General features: G+C 37.7%; 1 protein-coding gene across 1 annotated transcript; it reads left to right on the top strand.

Annotated features, from left to right (window-relative positions):
- Positions 1-1,859: 1,859 nt before the first annotated feature.
- Positions 1,860-15,780, top strand: LOC121734435. Its single transcript, XM_042125046.1, has 4 exons — positions 1,860-1,988; positions 8,861-9,042; positions 10,680-10,790; positions 15,636-15,780. The coding sequence occupies exons 1-4, from the start codon at positions 1,860-1,862 to the stop codon at positions 15,778-15,780; spliced, it is 567 nt and encodes a 188-aa protein (XP_041980980.1).
- The last annotated feature ends 1,023 nt before the right edge of the window (positions 15,781-16,803 follow it).

Below are 16,803 nucleotides of genomic sequence, written 5' to 3'. Positions count from 1 at the left end.
TCCCTTCCCTACGCACCTGCAGCTCTTCTTATGTTGCGAGTGTCCATGGGCGACGGAAGTTGCTTTCCATCAGGTGACCCGTTTGTTCGTTTGCCCCCTTATTTCATAAAAAAAACATTTATTTATGAATAAAAAAAAAACTAGACGCAGAAAGAGTAACTTTTTTTATATTGGAAAATTCATGACGCTGGTGGGACGCTTGCCCATACAAATGTCAAAAAAAAAAAATGCTCGTTTAGCGCTGAACCGTTCACAGCGAACTCTACACTTATGACTTAGGCCGGTTCCCCATATTCAATCTATCTCTGGTTTGATATACAACCGATCGCAGCTAACATTGAATTGACATAAAATATAATATGTCTCTATTAATGTCTAACGGCCATTCCCAATATTTGATCTATCTCTGGTTTTGCCCTACTGGAGATAGGAATAGCTCACAATTGACATAAAATATATGTCTCTAATGTCTAATGTGAGCTATTCCTATCTCTAGTAAGGCAAAACCAGAGATAGATCAAATATTGGGAACGGCCGTTAGTTTTGTTTCATGTATAATATGATGGATAACTTTGAGAGACGAGAATGGATATTGGATACTTTTTATCCAGAAAAAATGTACGGTTCCCACGCGATAACGAATTTTCTAGTAAGAGATATAAGAGTATGATACATAGCTAAAGAAACTAGTTCGCTTAGGTACCTGAGCAAAACTTAAATACGTGGTTGATACCAATTATCACTAGTAGTGGATTGAACTTTGGATTATAGTTAACATTACTTTTAATGGATTATCTAGAATACAAAGATTTGGTTAATTCGTTTGTTCGCTATATCGTTACACAAATGGAAAAAATAAACCATTTTTTTTAAGCTTTTGCACTTTTATCGCCAGTTTTGAGCGGCGAACGAATTAAGAAGTTCCGTAACTAAAAAACCTAACACGCCCCACTCCGACCGGCACAGCGGTCATAATTAAACATTAATTAACCCCTTAACTTACAAAGATCTTAAAGTCCTTTGACATGCTTACTCAAACATCCTACCCGAAATTCTAAAGCAAACCGGACTCGCGGCACACAGTAGTATAATGTAAATACCATCATCTATACAACAGAAAAACGTGACCAACGTCACAATATATGGAGCATTGGGTATATTTTTGGGCTGTCACTATGAGAATTGTATTAGGAGTTTTGTTTCATGTATAATATGATGGATAACTTTGAGAGACGAGAATGGATATTGGATACTTTTTATCCAGAAAAAATGTACGGTTCCCATGCGATAACGAATTTTCTAGTAAGAGATATAAGAGTATGATACATAGCTAAAGAAACTAGTTCGCTTAGGTACCTGAGCAAAACTTAAATACGTGGTTGATACCAATTATCACTAGTAGTGGATTGAACTTTGGATTATAGTTAACATTACTTTTAATGGATTATCTAGAATACAAAGATTTGGTTAATTCGTTTGTTCGCTATATCGTTACACAAATGGAAAAAATAAACCATTTTTTTTAAGCTTTTGCACTTTTATCGCCGGTTTTGAGCGGCGAACGAATTAAGAAGTTCCGTAACTAAAAAACCTAACACGCCCCACTCCGACCGGCACAGCGGTCATAATTAAACATTAATTAACCCCTTAACTTACGTAGATCTTAAAGTCCTTTGACATGCTTACTCAAACATCCTACCCGAAATTCTAAAGCAAACCGGACTCGCGGCACACAGTAGTATAATGTAAATACCATCATCTATACAACAGAAAAACGTGACTAACGTCACAATATATGGAGCATTGGGTATATTTTTGGGCTGTCACTATGAGAATTGTATTAGGAGAGGTCGGGTGCGATGAAGTTGATAATTTTACTGTTTGTCTGTGCGTCTGTGCTGGGCTCGGAGTGTCCGAATGTAAGGACCAGAATTGGTTCCATCAGGAAACGGAGGCATCTGACTTTTCCGGATGGATCTACGTTGGTGGTAATTTTTTTAGCAATTTATCTATTCTAATATTATAAATGTTATGGTGTGTCTATCATTTTGTCTGTCTGTTACTTATTAAAAGCCCAGTAAACTATTGCCCAAAATGGGGGTCTGCTTGGAAAAGTCGAGTGTTTATTAATTTATTTTGTTTTTAGTATTTATTGTTATAGCGGCAACGGAAATACATAATCTCTGAAAATGTCAACTCTAGCTATTATCGTTCTTGAGTTACAGCCTAGAGACAGACAGACGGACATACAGAAGGACAGACAGATGGACAGACAGACGGACAGACAGATGGACAGACAGACAGGTCAGGAAGACGGATAGACATCAAAGTCTCAGTAATAGGGTCCCGTTTTTACCCTTTGGGTACGAAACCCTAAAAAACACACTTTTGAAAATCGGCCAATTTTAGAAGCTCATAGCGAGGCAATGATTAGAGATAGATACAAAGTGTTAAGGACAAAGCTGTAGAGAATTTAATTAGCTTTTATTATGTAGTACAAGAAAATTTCGTACGAAGCACCGTTTATGATGAGTAAGCAAAAAACCAAAAAACGGGACCTTCTTTGCCCCACCCCTCCATCGGGCTCACCTCGGAGGGGTCAGGACTTTTTGTATGTTTATCTCCTAACTAGTCTGAACAAGGTACCAAAGTCAAAATTTCTGCTTTCGATTTTTCCAAGCAGAATCATTCGGTTACTAGGCTATAAACACTGTTGAATCATTCGGTTACTAGGCTATAAACCTGGGGAAACAGGAGTTGCAGTGGTTGAATTGTGTGATAATATGTGATAACTATTCATGCTTGAACAGAATAACAAATTTGGGTGAAATTGGTATTAAGATATGTCAAAGAAATGAATATTCATAATACAATAATTATAATTTGCATACGTCTAGTCGCACGCACATAAACAATGTGCCAGAGTCTGGTAACGCCGCACCCTGAGCCACACCGAGCCGAAGTCTGCCGAACTGAAACGACGGTTGACGAATATTAGGTGTTTGTCGTTACCGCGAGTAATCCCATGATGAAAGCTATGCAAAATCTTAGTAACTCAGTTCCGTAAAATTAATAAAATAAATAGTTACTAATCTACCCTTTTCGTTACACGATGTAACGGCCGTGTATATAAATAACGATCGTCCACCATTCTGTCTAGCCATTTTCGATTTGAATGAACACAATCACGCCTGGATGTGCCTTTTTTAAATCCCTTCACAATATTTGTATAGAGCCTAGGCCCTAGGGCCAACAAATATATTGACCGATACCCTTGCTGAAATTAAACCCTGTGTCCGTTGTACGTCACATTGGATCTGTATGTTAGTTTTTTATTCACTATAACAATTGAAGACGTGTCACGTGAGTGAAAGAACACAAATAGGTTTGTCCACATTGTGCCTTTTTCTGTTCATCAAGGGCATGCCTTATAGCGCTGTCAACAGCGAACGTGAGGCATGCCTCTAACGCGCGTTGACATCGTAGCGCGCGCTATGACACTTTTCTTTCAACGCGGGTGGATTTGGACGCGCGTCACGGGCATGCCACACCTTCGCTGTTGACTGCACTATAACGCATGCCCTTGTTGAACAAAAAAAAGGCACAATGTGGACAAAGCTAATAACTAACATTTCATGCGGACAATTACTCATTTTTTCCCTTTGAACAAACTAAAGAATTCATTTCTGCAAAAAAGCGGCAATTTTTCTACTATTACTTACCTACGTCTTCAATAATAATTATTATGTTTATATATTGCTTGTTTTAATCAAAATACGAAGTAAATGATCGGACTATTTTCTGAATACCTACAATTGACTATTCCAAAGTGCGTCGCTTATTATGGAAAAATTACACTCCAGACTCTTATTAGTCCAGCTACGTATGATGATATTTTTCTCAAGTGTGTGTGAAGTATACAAGAGCTCTTTCTTTACTCTCTTTCTTTCTTATCTCTTTCTTTACTCTTACACGACAGCAGGCGAGAGATCGTACAGGGCAGTACTTTTTATATGCCCACCCCACGTATGTCTATTAGAGAAGTTGATTCATGGGCAGAATATGGCGGAACTATGACGTAATTTGGTCGCGTTATACGTCAGACCCGACCGATATTGAATTGACATAGCCTGATTAAATGACGTAGGTCCGTCAACTACCTATGAATCGATTTTTTCGATGGTATCATCCTCCTTGTCAGACAACTAGGTGATCAGCTTGCATTATCCTAACCAAACTTGAAAATCCTTTTTTTAACGCGGAAATTGAACCAACAGCCTCCGAGTCAAGAGCAACTATCTAAACCACGGAAGCAGTATAAAATATACCTTATAGCGGGGGTTCCCAATCTTTTTCAGCCTGCGGCGCAGTTACACGTCAAAATATTTTGTCATGGTGCCTTACTCTACCTAGTTGTTACAATTATAATTTTTAACAAAAAATTAAAACCGACTTCCAAGGTAAAAACAATAATAACAGCCATATTATTTAAACTAAAAATTATTAAATAATTTTTCCTATCCGATAGTGCCTTTTTCAGAATTCGGCTAAAAATCAACTATTCCTGTACTCAATCTTCATCATTTTAAAGTCGGTACCAGATACAACTGAATCTTCAGTCTGCCAGAATATTTGAAACTTTTGGAACTGGCACCGACTTCAGAAGATTGAGTACAGAAATTGTTGATTTTTAGCCGAATTCTGAAAAAGGCACTATCGGATAGGAAAAATTATTTAATAATTTTTAGTTTAAATAATATGGATGTTATTATTGTTTTTACCTTGGAAGTCGGTTTTAATTTTTTGTTAAAAATTATAATTTCACTCTTTTTAGTTACTTACCTAGTAAACCATCACGTACTATACTTACGAAGAATAACATATTGCATATTATTCTGCATATTATTCTACGTATCTTTTTAGTTATTACAATTTGTTAAAAGTCACACATACAAAATATAATATCAGCTGCAGATAATTTTAAACAATACTTACATTTAAAAATATTATCGAAGCAACTAATTCTCACAAGTAATGTCAAATGTGTGCCTTACGCTCTGGAGTTATGGTTGAATTTGTTATGTTCAATTTTGGTGACATTGGTGATGGTGACCCTGACGTGGTAATGATGATGATGATGATGAATGTAATTTGCATAGTAGCATATGCTTTCAGTTCTTAAAACATCGCCTAAACCCCTAAACTTGTATCTATAAGGAATCCGGAGTTCTCTTAGTATCTTCGGAACCATAGTATACCTCGGTGCAAAGTCTTGGGTTTTGGTAGCATATGCTTAGGATGCTTCTCATAAGACCAAAATCACCATATGTTTTCATATAAATTTCGAGGAGTTCCCTCGATTACTCATGGTTCCCATCATCAGGTCACCACTTTTATGAAAATGGGACCAAATTGGAGTGAAACCTCATACAACAAAACAAAAATTTCGAAAATCGGTTTACAAACGGCGGAGTAATCGTTGAACATACACAAATAAAATAAAAAAAATATCCACAGCCGAACATACAACCTCCTCCTTTTTGGAAGTCGGTTAAAAAGATTATTTAACCGACTTCCAAAAAGAATTATACATATCGAATAAATACCTTTAATGATTATAGCTGTTAGGTTAAGCAGGTAAACTAAAATTTAATCATCTGCCTGATTTGCATAATTAATTATTATTATAATTTTATTGTTTAATACTTATGATTTCGGATAATGATGGAGGATCGACTCACGGCGCGGCGCCCCTCTTGCCTTTCCACGGCGCACCAGGGTGCCGCAGCGCACACTTTAGGAACCCCTGCCTTTTACTTCTAGATTATAGACGATAGATGGTACTTTAGTTACGTCCTTATACTCTCTTGTAACTTTAATACCCCCCAAAGCGATTTCGGTGACGGTGGCTGCTTTCATTGAAACCAGGCCAGTTACGCAAGAGTAATTTTATATTGCCCAAGCGTGTGCGCAGCACACATGAGCTCTCTCTATTCCTTTACTCTCATAACCCAGTGGGACGGCCGACCGAGACGACTGGCGAGAGATCAGGCACAGGAACGACTCTTTACATGCCCATCCGACGCATGGATCATCTTACTTGTCAGACAATCTGGTGATCAGCCTGCATTGTCCTAGCCAAACTTGGAAATAACACGTTTCCAACGCGGGAATCGAAGCTACGATCTTGTAACTTTATTATATTCTCCACAATATCAAATTATTATACAGAAGATGAATAGAAGCCATATTGTGCTCACAACATCCACATAACTTCAAACTAATCCCCATACAAATACCAAGATTTTGGCAATTTGCATAGAACACGACACCGACTATGTTATATGCAGGAACAAAGACTGCCCTGAAACTTTGTGCTTCAGTAAATAAGGAGTGCTTAGGACGGCCACAATAGTCTCGCAGAAGGGTGGCGTAATTTTTTGCTATTAAACTATTTAATGTTACGCCAGTAAAAATTTTATTTCTATAGTCTGTTCTGTGGAATTTTATGATTTTATTATATTTTTGCAGTTTTGGTGATTAAACGTTAAAAACCGAGTGTCCAGTGCATTCTCTAGTTAAGAAAAGACAGTCAGAATCTCAAAGCTAGCCCAGAAAACAGTGTTTCGCTGCATACGTTTTTGAAAATACGCGATAAATACACGCATTTTCATCAAAATTTGTTTGGCCGTTACGAAAAAGTTTGGCAACAAATACATCGACATGAGGATATCCATACTTATATTATAAATGCTAAAGTGTGTCAGTCTGGCTGTCTGACCGTCTGTCTGTCTGTCTGTTATATCTTCACGCTCAAACCACTGAACCGATTTTGCTAAAATTTGGCATGGATATACTTTGAGTCCCGAGAAAAGCCAAAGGATAGTTTTTATCCCGTAAAAATGTACGGTTTACGCGCGATTAATGAATTTTGGCGCAACGGAGTTGCGGGCGTCATCTAGTCCATACTAATATTATAAATGCGAAAGTGTGTCTGTCTGTCTGTCCGTCCGTCTGTCTGTCAATCTGTTCCTACTTCACGGCCCAACCGCTGAACCGACTTAGCTGAGGTATGGAGATACTTTGTGCCCTGGGAAAGGATACTTTTTATCCCGGAAAAATGTACGGTTCCCGAGCGATAAACGAGTTTTGGCGCATCAGAGTTGCGGGCGTCATCTAGTCATACAATATAAGATCCAAGATTGCTTGGTTTCGTTGAAACTATAGAAAAAAATGTAACAAAAGTAATACTGTATTTTAACTCGGATGGTCTAACAGTCTAAATTAACCGATTACATGTAAATATTGTTCTAGGCAAGTTTGTCTCCGTCCAGGTGAGGAGGTAACACTTGACTAAACCAGGATATTAATGAATTACAAGGAATTTGACCAATTACAAGGCCTGAAACGACCCTTTAGGCTGACATTACAAAATCCTTTGTAGAGTAATCTTAACCTTTGTTATTTATGGATAGAATTGAAATAGTTTATTATTGCCACTATCGACCTTCAATAAAATTATTTACACAGTGAACTGCTTAATACAAGCTGTCTACTTGGGTTTGTTTGACTCAGTAGAAAATTCACAAGCAGACAGAAATAGTTGTTCCTAAATAGTAAGACGCTTCATAAATATTTTTATTAGTAAGGATAGGTATAGGTAGCATTGAAGAAATTGATTCATAGGCTGTTGACGGACCTACGTCATTTGGTCGGGTTATGTCAATTCAATATTTGCTGTGATCTGATGGCTTAGGGTCAATTCAGACCGCAACGCGACGCGTAGATGCATTTCTAAATTTGTATGGATTTGACAGATTTCAATTGCGTCAGACGTCTTGCGAATCTGTCAAATCCATACAAATTTAGAAATGCATCTACGCGTCGCGTTGCGGTCTGAATCAACCTTTAGGGTCAATTCAGACTGCAACGCGACGAGGCGAGGTAAGGCGCGGCGCGGCATAAATTTGTATGGATTTGACAGATTTCAATTGCGTAAGACGTCTTGCGAATCTGTCAAATCCATACTAATTTAGAAATGCATCTACGCGTCGCGTTGCGGTCTGAATCAACCTTTAGGGTCAATTCAGACTGCAATCCGACGAGGCGAGGTGAAACGCGGCGTGGCATAAATTTGTATGGATTTGACAGATTTCAATTGCGTAAGACGTCTTGCGAATCTGTCAAATCCATACTAATTTAGAAATGCATCTACGCGTCGCGTTGCAGTCTGAATCAACCCTTAGGGTCAATTCAGACGAGAATTCAGAGAACGCGACAAGGCGAGGTGAGGCGCGTCGCGGCATAAATTTGTATGGATTTGACAGATTTCAATTGCGTGAGACGTTTTGCGAATCTGTCAAATCTATATTTTAGAAATGTATCTACGCGTCGCGTTGCGGACTGAATCAACCTTAAGTTTGAAGTAACGCGACCAAATTAGGTCCGCCATCTGCGTATGAATCAACATATCTGATAGTACGTGTGAGAGCCATACTTTGGCACGAATGGGCCGGCTCGACCGAAGAAATACCACGTTATCACAGAAAACCGGCGTGAAACAGCGCTTGCGCTGAGTTTCACCGAGTGTTTGAGTTTACCGGAGGCCCAATCCCCTACCCTATTCCCTTCCCTTCCCATCCCTACACTCCCCTATTACCCTATTCCCTCTTAAAAGGCCGGCAACGCACCTGCAGCTCTTCTGATGCTGCGAGTGTCCATGGGCGACGGAAGTTGCTTTCCATCAGGTGACCCGCTTGCTCGTTTGCCCCCTTATTTCATAAAAAAAAAACAATATCATCTCCTTTTCTTCTATATTTGCCAAGTTTATGCTTCTTTGTGTATTCTTTACTTGTTTTAGTTGACAGTATCTACAGCCAAGACGTTCCTTACACATATACCTTCCGGATGGAATTTAGTGATGGAGCTGGATCTGATTTTCAACCTGCCAGGACCAAATTTCACTGTAGCACATGCTAGAAGAAAACTGCACCATCGGCAGAAGAGACAGATTTGGGAGCAGTTACAAAAATCTATTGATTAGTAAGTTTTCTTAGAAATTCCTTTTTTGATAAACTTTTTTAATGAAAATATTTGTACTTTGGAATAAAAATAATTTTGGATAATATTTCTAAAGGTGCATTCACCTCACCGGAAGCATTTATAGATTCGACTGAGCATTACATTACAATACTACCTCCCTGACTAACGAGCATTCGAATCTTTTTTTCTTATGAAATAAGGGGGCAAACGAGCAAACGGGTCACCTGATGGAAAGCAACTTCCGTCGCCCGTGTGCACTCGCAACATCAGAAGAGCTGCAGGTGCGTTGCCGGCCTTTTAAGAGGGAATAGGGTAATAGGAGAGGGTAAGGATGGAAAGGGAAGGGAATAGGTGAGGGGATTGGGCCTCCGGTAATCTAATGTAACATTATAAATTCGATTTTAGCATTCCATAGCAAGTTGACTTCACTATCAAGTGTCACGTAGCATTAATGTTACAAGTTGTATCAAGATATTACATTTTGTATCATTAAAAGATGTGCTTTATAATGCTCGGTTCTCCTCGCTCACTGATGTAATGCTCAACTCTGTAACGTTACATTACAAGCGAATGCTCTCGGTGAGCACCAATACTATAATATTAATATTATGTAAAAAGTTTTATAGTGACGTGCGTCTAGCAAGCGTCCAACGAGATATCTCACTCTCGAGTGTAGATAAAAACTACTCTTCTCATAATGTCAAAATCTCGACAAAACTCGATAAAAATGGGTTGTCACTTGTCATGTTAGGGTTCGCTTATTTTGACGACAGATCTACACGAGAAAAAATGTATGTCATGTTAGGGTCAATGAGGGGTCAATAGAGATGAAGAGACAAACCATCAAAAATCGAGAAAACATGTAGACAACATTTTCTCGTTGTGCGCATGCTAGACACTGTTCTCTCATTTACATTTACTTTTACACTATATAAGTAAGGATGTACGATGTATGATTTAATGGTTGAATGCATGCATTCGTGTCTTTAACTAATTGAATCAATATCAAATAACGAATTGATATTATAGCGAATAACGAGACAGAACAGGCAACCTATATAAGTTTGATGCATTTGCATAATAATTATTACAGTCTGTATGTGATATCATACAAGAATTCCTTCTATAATGCTGTACCTAAATAGCTTTAATATTAAGATTTTGTTAGTCTCGCTAAACTCGAGAACGGCTAAACCGATTTGGCTAACTTTGGTCTTGAACGGTTTTTGAAAGGTCCTGCCTAGCATACGCCAACGAGATATCTCACTCTACATGTTTTCTCGATGCTTGATGGTTTGTCTCTTCATCTCTATTGACCCTAGCATGACAAACATTTTTTCTCGCGTAGATCTATCATCGAAATAACACATTTTTATAGAGTTTTGTCGAGATAATGTCAAGATTTTGACATTATGAGACGAGTAGTTTTTAATTATCTCGAGAGTGAGATATCTCGTTGGCGTATGCTAGGCAGGCCGCAGGCAGGACCAGGGAAGGTTTATATTAGCAGGAAATTGAAAAAGCTCAGTTTGTGTATATACTAGCCACATTTTTAGCTAAACAGTGAAAGCTATAACACTTTTTATTCCGGGTTTCCGAGTTTTCGAGATGGTATTTTAAAATAACTCCGTTTTCAGCTACAATCTAAACGGACGAGCGTGTGTGTTAAGAAGCATTTGCGAGGCTAAAAGCTATTTGGCTCCCCCCGGTCGGTCCCTGGTTCATGATATATTGAGATCAATATTCACGTAAGTAAAAAGGATAGCTTGCATGTCCATTTAAAACGCTTTAGCGAATCGTTTGGAAGAAGTTTAGATGAAATGTAATGGTGCTAACAAATAAATGTGATATAAGTTGATGATACTGATTTAAATATCACTTGTTTTAATCTAATTTTATACAGTCAAAACGATGAAACGAGGCACTAAAGTTCATAAAAATATTTTGTGTCTCGTTCTCGTTTCTCGAGTTTTATCTAAAGGTTTATATCAACACTACCAAAGACCTGAAATCTTATTTAAATAGTGTTAAAGTAAGTTTCTAGGGGAATTAACTTACAAGTTGTGTACCTATCAAGTATTTTATTATCAAGTAGGTACCTAATGTTATTATGGTTGATGAAACAAAAAATATTTACAACATCTGAGATTTTATTAAAGCCTTTTGAAAAGTCAATGAAACTGCCCCTAGACAAGTGGCAAAATGCTAACGCTAACGCTAGCGCTAACGCTAAAAAATGCGATTTGACAGAAGTCATCGCTTCGCTAGCGAATACTAATGTCAAATCCATACATTTTGTAGCGCTAGCGTTAACGTTAGCGTTTTGCCACTTGTCTACGGGGGCTGATTAAAATGTCACTTGTTTACAGACAGAATGTTGAATCTTGATAAAGTTAAAACGATTACACGAGGCATTAAAGTTCATACGAGTTTTGGCATATTACATGAAGTTTTGTGCCTCGTCGTAGCGGGGTTTGGCCTATATTTGAATAATGTCTAAAGGCCAAATTTGTTAACATAACAATTCTCCTATTACACTACTTTCAAATTACTTTACTAAACTATATATATAAATGAGTTGTCTTTTCTCGTTTGTTCGTTTTTTAAAACATCGTCGAAAATACTATCAGAGAAGTTGATTCCTAGGCAGATGGCGGTAAGTAATTTGGGTTAAATCCATCAGACCGATCACAGCTACGTTGATATTTTGACATGAGCCGACCAAATCACGTAGGTTCGTCAACTGCCTAGGAATCAATTTCCTCGACAGTACCTACATCAAAATATAATATACCCTACTGTAGCCAGTATTTTTTTGTAATATATAAAAAAATTACTGGCTACCTACTATACCTGCAGGTTTTTATGTACTATGAAGTACATAATGAGTACATATGCTGATTATGATTGATGGAACAAAAATACAACGTCTGAGGTTTTATAAAGCCTTTTGTGAAGGTGAAAAAATCATTTCAGCAATTGAAAGGGAAAATAATTTATTCCTCGCGTGTAATATTAAACACGAAACAGACGTATTACCAGCCTCAAACAATCGGCGAAGATATAAATATGTATATGAGGGGGTAATCGCACAAGCGTGGTGTCTTGAGTGGAAACATACGGAATTGTACTCGTGTATTTACCGCATATGACAATCATTCTTTCATTTATGAATTCGTTCATTCATTTATTTTATTTATTTATTTACTAGCAACGCTATAACGATCGCAACACTGTTGCGCAAAAATTCCGTACATTCTTCCGGGAAAAAAGTATCCTATGTCCTTTCCTGGGACTCATAGCATCTCCATACCAAATTTCAGCAAAATCGGTACAGCGGTTTGGGCGTAAAGAGGTCATAGACAGACAAACTTTAAAAAAGAAAAAGGCAAAGTAAATTATTCTCCCGTTACAAAAAATTGTTGATAACGAAGTTTGGTCAATAATTAATTAATGTAAAAGACGTATGATGTATGACATTAATTTTTCATAACAATTTGACTACATACTTAAACCTAGATCTCAAAATATGTAAAGTCTAGAAAACAGATTTATTTACACAAGTAACTTCAGTTCAGGAAGATTAAATGCTCAAGACGAAAACACGATTACTGAAAAAATGCTCGATAGTTTCTTTTTTACAAAAAACCTCGTTTTGGATACATTTTTGCTTGGATCTTCGAAGTTTGCTGTCTTTTCTTTAATATTTTTTAATATCTAAAAAGGCATTGATAAAACCTAAATTTGCTCAAAATACTTTTTTCATAATCATTATAGTTCGACTTTTATTCAAGTAAAACTAACTTGGCGATGATTCCGCGCCGTCCTTTTTCACCTGGCATAAGAAAGACGGGCGTGAAAATGAAGAGAGAAGGACGATGTTTGATTTTTTGGGTCGTAGCCCTCTCATTAGAGATATTTGTGTGTTACGAACTTACGGATATTGTCGTTGGGCATATTCGTGTTCATGACATCTAACCGCAACACGTGTTTCTCACTCAACTGCATGCCCGTGTATTTCAGCATTAATATCAAGTTAATTGCCTTATAATCCCCGCCCGTGCCGCTTATCTATACGCCACGGGCTTAATATATAATATTCATATCAATGGCGCACTCGGTGGCAGCTTTTTAATGAAATTTCGCCGATAAAAATTAAATTGAATAGTAAAACCACAGTATAATACGGTAGACCATCGTTACGTCGAGCGCAGCTGATTTCAGATATTTTTGGAAAGCAAAAACACGGAGTAAAGTTTGCTTCTGTGTTCCATAGTCCACTTTGAGGCTTGACCTTGAGCAAATGCAAATTGGGCATATTTTATGGGTGTACATCCGTAGATAGGAAATAACCCAGGCTTTTTATGAATATTTTATGGGAATTCAGAATAAGAATAAGAACATTTTTATTTTGTCACCACACAGCGCATATAAAACAAAATAATAGTACAAAAGTACGAACATATATGGCTCTCCCACTATACGTGGGAGAGCCATGCTTCGGCACGAATGGGTCGGCTCGACCGGAGAAATACCACGTTCTCACAGAAAACCGGCGTGAAACAGCGCTAGCGCTGGCCTAATCCCCTACCCTATTCCCTTCCCTACCCTCCCCAATTCCCTTCCCATCCCTACCCTCCTCTATTACCCTATTCCCTATTAAAAGGCCGACAACGCACCTGCAGCTCTTCTGATGCTGCGAGTGTCCATGGGCGACGGAAGTTGCTTTCTCATCAGGTGACCCGTTTGCTCGTTTGCCCCCTTATTTCATTAAAAAGAAAAAGAAAAAAAAAAAAGAACATTAACTTCTACAACATAATATTGTATATAATATCGTGTGATGCTAAAATTGGCCCAAGCTCAGCTATACGCAGCAAGCTGCCTGCACTGGTGTTCTGCAATCGCCAATGCCTTCACCGCAAAATAAAGGGTTAAAAACTACACTATACTCGCTCATCTCTAGTTGCACAACTTTTATTCTTAAATACGACCGAGTTACTCTACTGTATAATATTTGTACTGTGGTAACTGGTAAAGCGGATCGGTATAATTTTTATGTCAAGTGCGGGTCGATAATTATTTATTATTTTAATGTCACATCTGCAGGGAAGTATCATTAATTTGCAGAGAAGCATTAAGTGAATAAACATTGGATATTTATATTATAAATAATATGAATGATAATGTTTTTGCATAAAGTTTAAGCAATTATAGTACGGGAGCCCTAGAACATTTTTTTTATTACTATCAAGCAAATTTTTTGTGAGTAGCTTCATTTTGATAAGATGAACAACATTTTTATTTGCGAAAAATCTCGAAAGTGGTAGCTAACAGAGATAAAAGTATTTCATACTTTGAATTGATGGTCCTAAATTAATATGGACTATTTTGTTTATAGGACATTAATGTTACTTTTAAATTATATTATGACTATTAATCTATCAATATACAAAAAATCTGCTCATTAGGGTTCAGTTATATGGTTCTGTAATCAACAAAACTTGGTTGACTACAGCTGTACCCTAAAACGGAACCCTAAAAAGCAGATTTTTTGTATATTGATAGGTTAATAGTTATATAATTTTAAAAGTAACATTGTCCTATAAATAGAACGATCCATATTTTAGGACCATCAAGTCAAAGTTTCTACTTCTGGTAGCTACCACTTTCAAGATTCGTTTCGCAGATAAAAAATTTTGTTTGTCTTATCAAAATGAAGCTACTCACAAAAAATTAGCTTGATATTACTAAAAAAAAAATTTTACGGCTACTATACCACAGGTCAATTTTCGGAAACTTGGTTGGTTATTGGTCAATCGGTTTTCACTTCATGAAGCATATTTTGTTAATCAGAAAATTCTTTTAACGATCTTGCTAGCCTCTATAATAATTTACACAATTATTAGCAAAAAAAAATGCTAAAATAAAAGTATGGCAAGGTGTATGGCAACTTTTCAACTCACTGATTTTGTAGATGATAAAAAATTGTGTGGCACTCGTGGACTGCCGCGGTAAAGCCATTGCATAGCATTTTTTATCAACTTATGCAATTATAATTCGCATACGTCTAGTCACAAACACAAAAACCGTGCATAAGTCTAACAAGGGTGCACCCACAGAAATAAATCAAGATAGAACGGCGACGCGCGTTCGTTGCTAAGGAATCGCTCGTGTCAATTTTTGCTTTGCTTTTAGTTAGAACAAATAATTTACCCGTGGAAAGGAATACCTCTTTTCTGTTTTTACTATTAGATACTGCACAATGAGGCATTTTTGCACAACTGCTGCCGCAGCGGAGCGGCTCCGGTGTAATCAAGTCGAGACGTGCGCGCTGACCGAATGAACGTTCTACAAATCTTGCACACGCGTGCAAGATTGAAACACGCGTACTCCACCCGCTTAGCCGTTCTATCTTGATTTATTTCTGTGGGCGCACCACTGTGCCGGTCGCAGTGGGGGGGGGGGGGGGGGGTTCTTGATTCAATCGCCGCGCTCAAAGCCTGCGATAAAAGCTAGATATGCAATAGCTTATATCACAGGCTCATATAAACATGTTTACAACATGTTTCACATTTTGAAAAACTTATTTTCAGGGCGCCAACACATGAAGGTGACTTCAGGGAAGAAATAAAAGACGTCTACGAAGATATTCTAGATCCCAGCTACTGTAAGCAGATGAACGATTGTCCGTTCTCGCTGTTAAGTTTCATATTATTCATAAATAAACAAAGGAATTGAAAGGGGCTTTTATACCTAAGAAGTTCATATTGAAAAACACCAAAGTCGTGCTGAAACTGATATGATAAGTCTTATAATTAGATCTGTTCGGAATGATCGCAGACCGACTTGAGTACTTATATAAGTATATAAGTACTCAAAAAAATCGTCACGACACAACACTGTGCTTTCTATGAGAGAGATAGAGAGAAACACGCGCTATCGTACGGCTTACAACTACAGCAAAAGGTGTCGTTACAACTTTTCGTCTTATTTTTTTGTCTATAGCCCCCTCCGCAACGCGCGATAAGGAACTTAGTTCCAATAATAGATGATCAGTCCGTCAATGAATCGGTTAGACGATCGCTCTCCCATTATTCCTGTCCAAACTGATGGATTGAACTGATGCCAGACTGAACTTATAACAGCTATAGTGTCTGTACCTGTGCATATGTTACGCTCAAAGACCGAAAACCCTCAGTGAACGAAAAAATGGCTCACAACGCGTTGTGGTAATAGTGAACCGGCCACGACGCGAAATTCGCGTTCTGGTAATCAAAGAAATACCACAAAGCGAAATTCGTGTCGTGGCTGACGTGCTATTCGACCACAACGCGTTGTGGTAATCGAGAAAAGCCATGACGCGTTCTGAGCATTTAAAAACAGCCACGACGCGAATCCGTGTCGTGGCCCTAATGAAAACGGCCACGACGCGACGCGAAAAATTCGTGAAAATTAGATGCATTTTTGTGATTTTTTTCTATCGAGAAAACTTTAAGATATCGTGTTTTTGCTCAGATAGAATTCTCGGAAATATAATGTAGTATCTAATTTAAGAAAATGAAACAATTCGGGGCTTATTTTCAAGTATAAAAATGAATTATAAAATGACACTTTAGGGTTAGTCGCCCCCTTAAAACAGTGTAACATCTGAATACGAGTATATTATCCATATTCAAAGCAGTAAACTGTTACATAAAACACAATCTTATAAACTTAGATGACGCCCGCAACTCCGTTGCACATAAAATCGTTTATCGCGCG

The sequence above is a fragment of the Aricia agestis genome, chromosome 15, assembly GCF_905147365.1.
Source record: "Aricia agestis chromosome 15, ilAriAges1.1, whole genome shotgun sequence".
Classification (NCBI taxonomy): Eukaryota; Metazoa; Arthropoda; class Insecta; order Lepidoptera; family Lycaenidae; genus Aricia; species Aricia agestis.
The sequence above is the reverse complement of the archived record's forward strand: the minus strand, read 5'-3'. Positions and strand labels throughout refer to the sequence as shown.